We start from the raw sequence: 13,394 nt of genomic DNA, 5'->3' as shown, positions 1-13,394 counted from the left end.
GGCCCGCAGCGCACCTGCCGCCCTCGCTCGCCGCCGGCGAAACGGCCCCGGGCGGGGGCAACAACGCTCCCCGCGCTTCTTCCCGCGGGTTCCGCACCGCTGGTGCCACGGCCTCGCTTGTTTTCGGGCGGCCGCAAGGCGGGAGGGGAACGCCCGCCGCGGCGGGAGCGAAGGCGTTCCCAGCCTGAGCCCGCCCGGCTTCCGTCTCAGCTGGTCCCTCCCGCCGCCCGTCCCGCCCCGGCCGTGGCGTAGCCGGTCCCGGTTCCCGTGATAACCGCGAGCGGGGCCGGCGCCGCTCCGGGCGTGTGCGGAGCGCGGCGGGGGAAGCAGCGCCATGGGGGAGGCGGCCCGGGCCCTCCGCCGCCCTCATTAGAGCCGCCGCCCGGCGCAGCTGGAGCCATGGACAAAGCGGACAAGGTACGGAGGGACCGCGAGCAGCCGCGGCGGGAGGGGCGGCGGTGAGGGCGGGGAGCGGAGCGGGCCCGGCCGTGTCAGCCCCGGCAGGGCGGCGCGGCCCGCGGGAGCGTCGCGGCCTGCGGGGCGGGGGGCGCCGGGCCCGCCCGTGAGGGGCACCGGCCCCGAGGAGCCGCCGCCCCGCCCCGGCCGAGAGCGGCCCTGGGAGGTGCAGAAAGGGCGTTCTCCGGGCTGGAGCGGGAGCTCGGTGTGTGTCCGCCGCCGCCGTGCCCTCCCGGGCGGGAGGCGTCAGGCCGCGCCCGGCCCGGCTGTCCGGGGAGCCGGGAGCGGCTCCCCTGGGCGTTCAGAACTCGGCTCTGTTCTTCGCCCCCCTGTTCCTTCAGGCTTTGTTTCAAGCTTAGGGGAGTATTGCAGTTAGTGACATTTAGTTTAAGCCTGCCTGGTCAGTAGTAGAGGCTCGGTTTCTCGAGGAAGAAACAGGTTTCTTTGAGAACTTAGCAACACAATCGAGGTTTCACTCTTGTTGGTTCCTGTAAATGTCACGGTCGGGTTGAAGTTTTCAGTGATAGGGCACAGCTGATGGTCTCATAGCTGAGTGGGTGTAGCTCACTAATTCTACAGGTCGCTATGTTTTTTTCTTCCGTATTAAAATTGGCTCTGTGAGGTAATCAGTTTGCATTATTCTTAAGAGCTTTTATAAGTGTGGGTATGAAGAAACAGAAGAAGGGACTTAAGAATTTGTATGATTTATTACACATATGTAACAAAACATTTCATCATCAGGAGGTAGTTCTAAAACATGTATCTGAAATGAATGATGTCATCTCTTAGAGCCTGATATTACTTCTAAGCCTCTGTTTCAGCAGAATATGTTGAGAATCGGTGATTTACAGTTCTTTGTTTCCTAGTTTTCAGCTTTGGTGTCTCCAGGGGTTCTAATAGTAGGGTTAAGGAATAAAATAACACAGGTTCCTGTAGCAAAGTAGATAATGACTAATAATGTACTCTGTAAAGATAACACTGCTTTTCATTCTGTACATATGTCTAAGGAAGTTTGTGAACAGTGTGTCTTATTACAGTCTGGCTCCCACTGTGGCTTTCTGGTGTGGTAATGATTTTAATTTTTTTTTTTAAATACTTTTTATTTGCCTTCATGTAGAAAACCTGATCTTATTCTGTAAAATTTACATTTGTCCAATCTGTAGTACTTTTTGCTTTAAAATTTTGGAATTTGGTGTGGTGTTTTTTCCCCCCTTTGTTTCATCTGCAATTAGTACTGCAGTACACTTGTGAAATATTTATTCCTTGTTGCTTGAGCTCTTCAGTACTGGAGGTTCACACGTGTTCTTATCAAACCACTCTCTTTTAATCTGTCAAATACTTCATGAAAACAGTTGTTATGTTATTTACAGTATAAAATGTTGACTCTGAGTGTTAACTAAGTGCAGTATTTCAAGTTGAAGGTGTAGGTAAGCTCTGAAGCAGGAATCATCTTGTTTATTATGCTTGCAGCATATCAGGTCCTGTTGGTTCCATATCCCCTAGTAAGGCTTCTAGGCAGACAAATAATTAATACCTGATGAGTTTCTAAAATGATTCAACAATCTTGTTGCTTTTGTCTGTTCATTATACAGTAGCATCTTGATTAGGAGACTCCTAGATGCTTTGGGTTTGACCCTTTTGTGCTGTAAGAATTGAATGTAATAATTTGTTATCAGTGTAAGTGTTTGGTGAGGTTGCATCAGTTTTGGGAGCCATTTCATTTTCTCTTTTTTTATTTGGGCTCCTTTCTGTGCCTGTACTGCATGACATCTGATAAATGAGTATTAAAGCCTACAAATGTGTTAGCAGTACTCATCCTCTCCTTCTTTTCCCTCAGAATGCTCTCTCAGGCACAGTATGGTAACTGTATGTGCTTATAGGAGTAACTACTGTGGAGTTGGAGTACGAGCAGCTAGGACTGTTGTGTTAGCATGGTAATCCAAGAGTAAAGGAAGAGCTTTTGATGGGTAAACAGACTTTTGTGGTGTTGGCTTAGTGAATCAGTATGAGATTTTTTTGTTGCAAGATCATTTGGCGACCTAATTGATAAAGATGATATTGCTTTTGGATTGCCTTTAAGGTTTCTGTTACCTAATTTCTGATATGACTTGTTGTGATATGCTCAGTGATATTTTGGCAGCTGACATAGATAAAATGGAGTAAAGCTGCTTAAACTCAATTATTTTATGATAGGAGTAGTTGTAATTTTTGTAGTGGGTGTGTAAGGTTACTTCTGTCTACACCAGAAAAAAAAGTGTATGGGTTTCAGCAGTTAAGTGTAGGTTATTTTCCTACAAGAAACAAACAGCATCATCTGCTGAGTTTTCTGTTTAAGCAGAATATGACAGAAAACTGAAGAGAAACTACTTCCCCTTTCAAAGGTACTGCTGTGCTTTGATTTTTCTCAGTCTTACACTTTTGTCTTGCTCTGTGATTAAGACAGTTGGTTCCTTTAGTACAGTTGAGAAATCAGGTAAAGTTGCAAAATCAGTGACCTGTGTTTTGTTTTAGTATTGCTTAAAGACAGCCTGTTCTGCTTACCTCTGCTCTTTGTGACCACTCAACAGGTGGCTTGATAATGTGATTGTCATAGGAGTAGGTCTGGATCAATGCTTTGTGCTCTTTTATCCTGTCCAGTTTCCCTCAGTGTTTCTTACCTAACATGGCAGATTTTTCAACTGAGGAAAACTGGAAAATGCCTGGTTTCCTGTACATTGCTTTCTTTTGAATCTTGAAAGTGCAGAACAGTTTTGGATTTTGTGAGTTTGTGTTGTCTTACTTTAGAATATGTTCTTTGGGGAATTTAAATGTTATTGATGTGATTCTGTGAATATCTTAACTGTTTGAGAACAAAGTTATTTATCATTGACTAGTTTGTAGAGATCAGGAGACTGATTTGCATAAGTAGGTTGGATTAATCCTCTTAGTACACTGTCTACAAAGCACTCAGATATTACTACTTCATTTGGGTAGCATGAGTTTGGAAGTCTGTACTATTAAATGCTCTAAAGTAGGTAAGTGAAGAGGATCCTTTTGGTAGCTTTATGTCTTTAAACAAGCTCTGTGTGAGTATTAAATTTTAGTTTTCCCCTCTTTTTTCTTAGAATATTCTGGCTTTGAGTTTAAACATGCCAGCTTGTTGTGTTGTGCCACTTGCTTGTTTTCTATATATAGGTAAAAATGTTAAATATTTAGCTTTATGATGTTCTGGACATGATCCTTAATCCTGTGAAAGGGAAGAGAATTATGCACGATTCCCTTTTTATGAGCTGAGGGAAAAGGCAAAGACTCACTTCATAGTGTATTTGCTTTAAGTGCTGTGTTGAAATGACTATGTTAAATGTAAATAGGGAAGATTAAATTTTGTGCTTTGTTAAATGGCCTGCTGCTGGTGTTTCCAGTTGGACTGCATATTTACCATTCCCGACGTATCTGCCACTTAGAAGCAACTAATTATAGAAACAATGACTTCCATATTTGTAAAGTTTATCTTAAAATAGATGAACTGTGACTTGCCTTACTACTAACACAGCGTTTAAATGATGAAATCCAGAATTCAGAAGCAGGATTGTTTTTCTTAAAAAAAAAAAAAACACCAACAAATTTTGAACTATGTTTTTATTTTACTTTGGGATGAGACTTCTTGTTTCCAGACTTTGAGACAGTAAAACAGCTGATTTTATTATAGCCCTCTGAGATGTGGCATCTGTGTCTATTTTCTCACCCTGTAAATGGTGAGATTGATATCTAAGCGTTCTCCTCTGAGAGCAGGATGACAGAGATCCTATTTAATGGAAAATGCTGAATGATATTAGGCTACAATGAACAAAAACTTTTCTAAGATTAAATGTACAGTGCTATAACTATAGGACAAAGTTTACCAGTCTGTTCCTGCTTGTGTCATCTTCTGTCTTTGCAGCTGTTGATGACTACAGTAGCTTTTATATAGGAAACAAAGGAGCTCTTCAGTATATGTGCTGTCTTGAAAGACTTGTAATTGTTGGACTGAAATATGTAATGAGCTACTGCAAAATGTTTTGTAAATTGAAACTAGGGGTATCTACAAAAGAGGCTTCTGTCTAAATCTGGGTTTCTTCTGAAGGGGTGTGTTTCCAGTAATAGACAGCTGATTGAAAATCTGATGTTTCAGCATGACTTAAATGTATACTTAGAATTGAGTTTGGTTATCAAAGGTTGATTTCAATAAAGCTTTGTTTGGTTTTTGTGATGTGAAAGGTTGAACAAACATGAAGAATTTGCAGTCAAAAATAAGTTTGGTCTTGCAGTATTTGCTTTTAGATGGCGTGATCAAGCCACGTAGTATTTTGTATTATGGTCTGACCTTGCATTTAGTGATGGCAGTGGCAAAGCACTGATCTGTTTTAGAGGATGCGGACTCGAATAAATCTCAATACTGAGAGAGCAATTAAAGCATAAACTTGTATCACACACGCTCTGTTGTAAGGATTAGGGAAAGCGTAGCAGCCTTCTCCCAGATCTTTTCGTGTTCCACAAATCTTTCTTGTCTGTGGTTACAGACCAGTGGCATGATCAGTCCTGTTTGTGCTGTTCGTGTGCACTTGGCACTCCATTTCTACTGTGTGGGTGAAATCTCTGAGGAATTGTGTTCACACATATTTGCATGCACTTTGTTTTATGCATTTTCTTGTTTGCTTCAGAAACAAAAAGGAGCTTGTCTTGTGTTCTGGAGTTTACTTCATTTGTTATTGGTTGCATTTTCCCCCTGAGTCTTAAGCATGTCAGTATTTAAAAAACCAAACTCCCCACCAAACTGCTTCTTTGCCATTGTTGTTTCTGTAGGTCACCAAAGGAGCCTTTCCTGTTAGAAGAAATTATAAGTTTCAGTAGGAGATACCTTCTGTTTGTCCAGCTCAGTGAGAAATTAGCAGCACCTTTACTTGAGACTCAGTTGATTGATGGTTTTTCTTTTTGTTTCAATTTTTCTGCTTACACTATGAAGGAAGAAGGCCATTTATCAAAAAGAGGAGGTACTTTGCTGTCCGTCTTGACCAACATTTCCTCCTAGCTGAGAAATCTATGGTCCTAAAAAGATCTGCTAAGATATCTTTGGACAAATTAGCTAGCATTGCTTTTTTGTTTCCCTCACTTGTCCAGTGAAACCACTGGTGTCTGTGAGATGTGCTGAGATGTCTGGAGAATCTCCCTGCACAGTTGATTCTGTTGATGTTTTGGTTTGGTTAGCAGTCTGACCTGACTTAGTACATTTGTTTCCCGTTTTTGCTTTAAGTTTGGTAAGTTTACTGCCCTCATCTGAACACACAGGCTGTGTGACACAGAACTCTTGAGGTATTTTTGAAAGACTGGTAAAATGCTCTAAGGAAGCAATATGTTGAAGTTAATTTAGTTTAGTTAGTGATACATGAGCTGCCTTTGGTTTCTACCCCAAAGTGAAAATGAGGCCTTGTTGTCTAATGAAATGTGTAAGTTATGTGAGAATTTGATGTATTATGCTTGCTGAATGATTTTGAAACACCTGTACTGAGGTTTCTAAGTTTTCAGTTGCTGTTTTGATGAGTTGGCATCTATATGTGTGTGCATTACAGAAAAAAACGCAAAATTTGAAAACAGAAGTTTGCCCTAAATCCTTTGCCAAAACAAGTTTATTGAAAGGATTAAAAAAACCCAACTGCCATAAACCAACCAAGCCTGTAGGCGCAGACTAAACTGCGCAAGAGAAGTGTTTAAGGTATAATGTATGTAAGAGGTATGTGAAATACAGTTTTGATTCCTTTAAATAACAAGCACTCCCCAAGTTCTGTAAGCAAAAAAAGGATTTAACTTTCAAATGCACCCATATGTGTTTATGATTACAAGATCTGCTGTATCTTTATTTTACCACTACAGGTAAGCTAAACTTGTTTTGAGCTGCACAGAAAATGATAATTAAATATATCAGGTAATTGCTCTGTCATAGCAATAGTAATCATAACCTGTATAAGGGACTGGACAACAGGAAAGGAAGAATTAAAGTTGTCTTTCTAGTCTGGGCATCTCTGAATTGTTTGAACCTGATAAAACCATGCAGAATAATGTGAATTATTTTCCTAAAATCATGAAATTACATGATAAGAGTGTTGAGTCTTGTGGAGGTTTTTAATAAATTTAAAACAAACAAAAACCCCAACATACCCTTTTTTTGCTGGACAGATTTAAATAGGTCAAATTTTATCCAATCCACCTTGGATGTAAAAGTGAGGTAGGGATTATCTTTGAGAATTGACAAGAAATATTTTGCTGTGGCAGCCTTGCAGGTGGGAATCACTCGCTTCCTGCTTGGATCAGTTACAGCTCTGTTTCTAATATCTGATGTGAAACTGTTCTCTCACAGTCCTAATAATGAGTGATGATATAGCACAATATCACATAAATCATTGTCATGAGACTATTCTGCAAGAGATTTGTCAATAAAGAATGATTTTTGTATTTTCACGTAAATCTCCCAAATAAGGGAAAGAGCAGACAGCCACATGAGAGAGATCCTTAAAATGGGAAATCTGGTCCCAATATGAATGACAAATAGAATGTTTTGACTATTTTCTGAGCCAGTACCCATTTATTTTTAGTATCTTGGCTAAAGTTCACTTGGCATGTTGTGGTAGGGTAGTGACCAGCAGGTTAGGAATAGTTGTTTGACAGTTTTCAGTGTTTCCTTAGGATACCACATTTATAAAGCACTCGTGCTGGTTTTACTCCTGCGTGTTGTGTGATGAAGCGCCCTTGGTGTGTTCCTTTAACCTTTTGATTGCTGGGTTGGTTAGAGCAGGGTGCTAATGATGCTGAGATTGTGAGTTCAGTCCCCCTATGGGCCACTCATTAAAGAGCTGGGCTCAGTGACTCTTGTGGGTCTCTTCCAATTCAGAATAATCTGATGTAGTTTTTGTAGGCCAGCCCATAAGTGAATTTATTCTTAGGCAAATATTTTTTGCCTCACAGCCTTGAAATCACATAGAAAAAACCCTCTTAGCTTTTAGGGAGGGATTTCAGTGTTGGTATTTCTGGTACTTATTATGTGTTCACTGTACATAAACACTTTTAAAAAAAAATTATGAGAAGTTTTCCTCTTGTGTTGAGGAGAATGCCTTGGAGCTTTGCAGAGGGGTAGGCGAGTCACGAGGCAGCTGAGGGATGTGCCCGAGGCCAGAGAGGAAGCTCTGGGTAGAGCTGGGCTTGATTTGTGTTGCACAAGTTCGGTGCTGCTGCTGCAGCTGCCCCACAGCTTCTCCTCTGAATGGAGCTTCAGGAATTAGAGTTACTGCAGAAGAAAGGAATGTTCACCCTCTACTAATGATAAAGAAATGCATTTAATTGATATGAAGGTAATTGTTCTGCTGTAGTGCAGATTTTGTTGTACAGCAGGAGTGATCCTTCTCGGTCTGTGCTTATAGAATCAGACTGCCCTGCATTGGAACGGACCTTAAAAATTGTTTGGTTCCAAACCCCTGCCATGGGCAGGGACACCTTCCATTACACCGGGTTGCTCAAAGCCCCATCCAAGCTGGCCTTAACACTTCTAGGGATGGGACATCCTTTCATATATTATAAACTATCCATCCTTTCATATATTATAAACTATCTATCTGTCTGTCTATATATATGAAGTCCATAGTATGGCCATAAGCATTTCCAGAATAGTCATTAAAAATACTTTCCTACTAAGAACAGTGTATCTTGTCAGTTAGAAAGACATTTTTCATCGGGACAGCTGTATTTTCAAAAAAACTTCTGAATTTGCCCTTCCCACCTCTTCCATTCTGCTAAACCAGTATAGGATCTTATTTAAGTAGAAGTTTTGGGGACTTGGAGATTCAGACATTGGGTGGGAAGGCTATCTCAGGTTGGGTTGTGGATGTGACACAGAGCATAGGCATGGAGTGAGAAGTGTGTGGTAGGTGTTGGGCCACTTGCTATGATACTGCCAGAGCTCCCATTTAACTGTTTCAGCTCCTGTGGATGTTCTGGAGGTAGTAGCAAGGATGTAAGACTGTCCTCAGCAAACCTTTAGGATTTCATTTTTCTGCTATGAGAGCAGAAAGCCTGTATTCATACAGGTTATGTGTTACCTTTGAGATTATTTTGTAGGCATATGAAAGGAAAAATGTCTGGAGTCCTTGTCTGCTTTATAAAAAATCTTCTTAGGATTTGATACTCCATGAGGTACTAATCTGAAACACATATAATTAAGCTGAAATCTTGTACAAAAAACAAGATTATTTTCATCTGAATGTAAGTTATAGTGGAATACAGAACTTCAGGGTTCTTTGGTTCTGCAGTTGTCTTATTGAATGCAGCATTTTTTGTTGTTGGGGTGTAAGATGCAGCTATGTTGTGCAAAACCATCGTAAACTAAGGATACCTTCAGGATTGAGGGAGAGAACTTTTCTTTGAAGGCACAGTTTAAAAGCTATGTCTAAGCCTTCTTCATGACAACCTTGAATCATAATCTCAACATTTTAAAATACATTCCAGTTGAGCAGATAGAATGTGTGGGGAGGGTTCTTCTGTGATGCATCATCTCTTAGCAGTTAAACCACAGCTTAGTGCTGAAAAGTCTTTTTTATAATTGCCTAGAAACATGGTCAGTTTTGTAGAGCAGTCCAGTTTTGTAGAGCATTACTACATCTTCCATATGTTGGTTTCACTTCTGAAAGCCTACACAACTGTGCTCCACATACAGTGCTAATTTGGTTTTGTTCTGTGCTCCGACTCATATCTCCTCTGCAAGATCTGGGCTTCAGTCCCTTTTAAATTAATTAGTGTTTGCATTGCGGTTGTAAAGGTTAAAACAAATGCTAAATGTTAGTGATCTGTATTACACCCTGCATTGATTGGAAGGATGCAATAAGCACTTGCCAACTGTTTTTCACCTCTCTTGGTTTACTGCAGAAATCCTGTAGCCTTGTCATCCATTTGCCTGCTGTTCGTGGTTCTTTGCGTACAACTTTATGAATCTAAATTTTCACAAGCAATTTATGATTGTAATTAATGAAGACGTTCTTTCTTTTCTCTTAAGAATGTCAAGCTGTCAGCTGAAGTAGAACCATTTATTCCTCAGAAGAAGGGTCCAGAAACACTAATGATCCCAATGGCACTTCCTAACGACAGTGGAGGAATTAATGGCATGGAACCAACTCCAATCCCTAGCTACCTGATCACTTGCTATCCATTTGTACAGGAAAATCAATCCAACAGGTAATAAGTGGTTGTGATCTTCATGGAAGATGATCTGGTTTTGAATGGGTTTAAACTTGTAGGCTTGAGAGGAGTCAGTGATTCTGGGCTATATATTAAGGGTTTTGTTCACCATATTTAACCCTTCATGTATGAGGAGGAAGTTTCTCTGCATTCAGTTTTTTACCTATGTTCTTCCTTTGCTTTTCTCCTATCATATTTTGTTGCCTTTTTTTTCCTGGCTACAGAGGTCTGGTACAAATCGCTCCCAAAGTCACCTGCTGTGCTCTTGGATCTGGGGCAGTCAGGAGGGCTTTTTGTCTGAATCTCTGAATGAAGCAAAGCTTTGGGTGTCCAGCTTGGATCCTGCCATGGTGAAACACAGCATGGTGCCCTGTAGCTGATTCAGTATTTCGTGTAACTGTATCCAGTTTTCTTTGCATAACTAGTGAAGAATATGTTGAGTTTAGGAACTTATTGTAATAGAACTGTTATTTTTGAAGGGGTGATCAAGGCTTGAATTTTCTTTGAGTGGGGGAAGACTTACTGAGCAGTTGTCTTTCCTTTTTTTTTAATAGGCAGTTTCCATTATATAACAATGACATCAGATGGCAACAACCCAGCCCAAATCCTGCAGGACCATACCTTGCTTATCCTATAATATCTGCACAGCCACCTGTTTCTACAGAATATACTTACTATCAGCTGATGCCAGCCCCATGTGCTCAGGTCATGGGTTTCTATCATCCTTTCCCTACGCCCTATCCTGCACCCTTTCAAACAGCAAATGCTGTAAGTACAGTTACTGCAGAGTGCTCTGAGCGTCCCAGCCCGTCAGGCCAGGTCTTTCCATTGTCCACTCAGCGCAGCAGAAGCACTAACAGGGGACCAGTCATTCAAAAAGTAAGTCTGCTTTTGAATAGGATAAGTAGAGCTGTATAAAGAAAATGTCTTTGCAGAGGAAGCACATATCTCATTTTTTTATCAACTTTTTTTTTTTTTGTATATGGCAATGTTTGAAAGCAGCAGCAGCAGCTACAGATGCACATAAAAAGTAAACGTCCTCCAGTGAAAAATGTCGCCACTCAGAAGGAGACCAGTTCATCAGGTCCTGAGAACAGATCAAAGATTGTTTTGTTGGTTGATGCATCACAGCAAACAGGTAATTTTATTTTTAAGTTCTGGGTGTATGAAATAACTAGAACTACGTGTCAGTTGTCATCTTTTCTAAAAGAGGGTGGACCTGATTCAGATGCAGGTTTTAAGAGAAGTCTTTGCAGCTCAAAAGGATAATGAAGAAAAGGTGCTGATGGTTGCAGATACCTTCTAAGTATGTCACCTTATAATGTTCCAGTGACATGGTTCTCCTGCAGAGACTTTGCCAACTCTTGAAGGAGTTTGCTATCAGTGACAGTTGGACCTAGACATAATTCAAATTAAGTGCTGGTTCAATGCAAAGACTGGCTTTTTGTATTTGTTTTTATGATGCGTAGCTTTTTCATGTCTCAACAATTCCTGCACAAGTAATTTTATTTTTGTTTCTTGAAGACTTTCCTTCAGATATAGCCAACAAGTCACTTTCTGAGAGCGCCTCCACGATGCTTTGGAAGTCAAAAGGCAGGCGCAGGAGAACCTCTCACCCTGCTGCAGAGTCCTCCAGTGAACAGGGCGCAAGCGAGGCAGACATTGACAGTGACAGTGGCTATTGTAGTCCCAAGCACGGCAATAACCAGGCTGCAGCTATGGCTTCCAGAAATACAGATTCGTGTGCAATGAATGTATGTAAACATAACTGAGTAACTTCACTGTATTTGTAGCCTACAGACTAATGAAAATTACTAAATTGGTTTTTTTCCTTTTCAGGTTGTAGAACCATCAATAAATACAAGTAAGCATTGCCTTGACTGGTGAGCTGTTTAAAATTTGGCTGGGTCGCATTTGTATTTTTGCTTTACATGCTTTACATATTTTTGCTTGATCTACTTCAGCATGCTGCTCTAAGTGATCAGGTATTTCTCAGGATGTATCTTTACAGATGCATCTTTACAGATTTTGGTGATTTCCAACCACCTCCACTAGACACCTGTTACTTGCTGAATGAACAAGTATATAGCTATCACTAATAATTTATTGACAGCTGTCTTTCTTTAATGGGGTTAAAAAAAAAGCTAGAGACTCCAGTGGTAGCATTCAGACAAAGCTGTGCTCCTGTTTAGTTTGCCCTCAGGCTTCCTTACCCTTTTGGGCTGCAGTTCATACCTGGGTAGTAATAGACCCAAGGAGTTCTCAATCTCCATTTCAGAAGCACTATCAGTGCTTTTTTAGAAGCTTTACATATACCATGGACAAATAGTTGGATTAGTCTGGTAGTAGTAGGTAATGCCAGGGACTGCTTTTTATGACTGAATGGAAATTGGTATGAATGTGAATCTGAGATTTCCTTTCTCAATGCTTTGTGGTGATCAATTCTTGGCAGCTTGAATGTTCCATAAAGGTAACTGCCAACATCTGAGAATAGCTACGGAAGTCAGTGTTGTCACAGGAGAATTAGACTTTCTCCAAGAACTTTATTTGTATCAGCATTGTGTTCCTTGCTCTGGTGGCATATGAATCATTATGATGTGTTCTGGATGCTAATTCAGTTTTTCATAGATGGCACTTCTCTTTCAGCTGGTATAGGTTGGACTAATGTAAATTCCCAAGCAACTCAAAAAAAACCTTGGATTGAAAAAACTCCAACCTTTTCTAGAGGTGGAAGACAAGCTGAGCAGAGAAATAATCCACAGGTATGCTGCCAGTGGTTCTCAGTTGAAGTATTTGGGGCTTTTTATAATATGGGAAAATAAGGAATTTGGAGGGAATTATAAAATTAACATACAAAAACTATTTAATGAAAACAGTATAGAAGCTTAACCTTAAAGTCTAGTTGCTGATTTGCACATTTCTAACTGGTGTGTTTTGTAAGTTAGCTCTATATCATGTATATATATATATATACAATTTAATGTCCTTGACAGTTCTCTGCCTATAGCCTGTGCTTTATCAGTATCTACCTAGCAAGAACATTGCATATATAAAGCAACCTGTGAAATGACGATAGTGTGGGTGTAAAAAAGTTAGTTCAGTTTTTGACCCATTCACACTTCAGAAGAAAAAAAATTCTCAAACTTTCTAAAGAAAGATTTTGATGTGTTGGTGAACTAGAATCCTGTGTTCTCAGTCCTGTTGTCTTCAAAACTTCTTAAAATTTACATTAGCATACCAATTTGATTATTTCTTAATGGCTTAAAATTATTTTATGCTGAAGCTTGAATATCTTTCTGTGAGACTTCCTTCAGTTGGGACAGGATTTCTTTTATTAGTATGAGAGGAGAAAAAAGAAGGTGGCCTTCCTAATTTTGAGAGATTTTATTGGGGCAGGTGATCCAGAGGGGTACAAAGAAAGCTGAAACATTTGCCTTTGTTTAAATGTAGGTTTTGTGTGAATGCTGTTATTGCAGACAAGAAATCTAAGCTCCAAGTGGGAGCTTTGTATAAACATGCCTGTTTTTGCAAACATATGTGAGCCAGCTTGGCCTGTTTAGGTTTTTAGATGGAATTGTTAAATTGTCTCAAATCCTCCTGTTTGGTAACTGTGGGTTTATTATAGCAAGTTTGTGGATGCTTGTATCTGGCAGTGTAGCAGTTCTGAATCTTTTTATAACCTGCTGTCAAATCAGAGCCTTTGG

At 40.5% G+C, this 13,394-nt stretch overlaps 1 protein-coding gene across 3 annotated transcripts in view; it reads left to right on the top strand.

The window, feature by feature from the left end:
* Nucleotides 1–249: 249 nt before the first annotated feature.
* Nucleotides 250–13,394, top strand: part of SECISBP2L (SECIS binding protein 2 like) — a 28,279-nt gene continuing 15,134 nt past the window's right edge. Inside the window, exons 1-7 of one of the 3 annotated variants that reach the window (XM_039723008.1) lie at nt 250–417; nt 9,509–9,687; nt 10,245–10,569; nt 10,696–10,828; nt 11,215–11,444; nt 11,530–11,554; nt 12,337–12,452. In XM_039723008.1, coding sequence (XP_039578942.1) covers nt 400–417; nt 9,509–9,687; nt 10,245–10,569; nt 10,696–10,828; nt 11,215–11,444; nt 11,530–11,554; nt 12,337–12,452 — 1,026 coding nt within the window. In that variant the 5' untranslated portion in view covers nt 250–399. Of the gene's footprint in view, nt 418–9,508; nt 9,688–10,244; nt 10,570–10,689; nt 10,829–11,214; nt 11,445–11,529; nt 11,555–12,336; nt 12,453–13,394 lie in introns of all 3 variants that reach the window. The other 2 variants (XM_039723007.1, XM_039723006.1) reach the window with 2 other exon arrangements.

The sequence above is a fragment of the Passer montanus genome, unplaced genomic scaffold (genome assembly GCF_014805655.1).
Source record: "Passer montanus isolate IOZ18808 unplaced genomic scaffold, ASM1480565v1 scaffold5, whole genome shotgun sequence".
NCBI lineage: Eukaryota > Metazoa > Chordata > Aves > Passeriformes > Passeridae > Passer > Passer montanus.
This window is presented reverse-complemented; position numbering and strand designations above follow the sequence as displayed.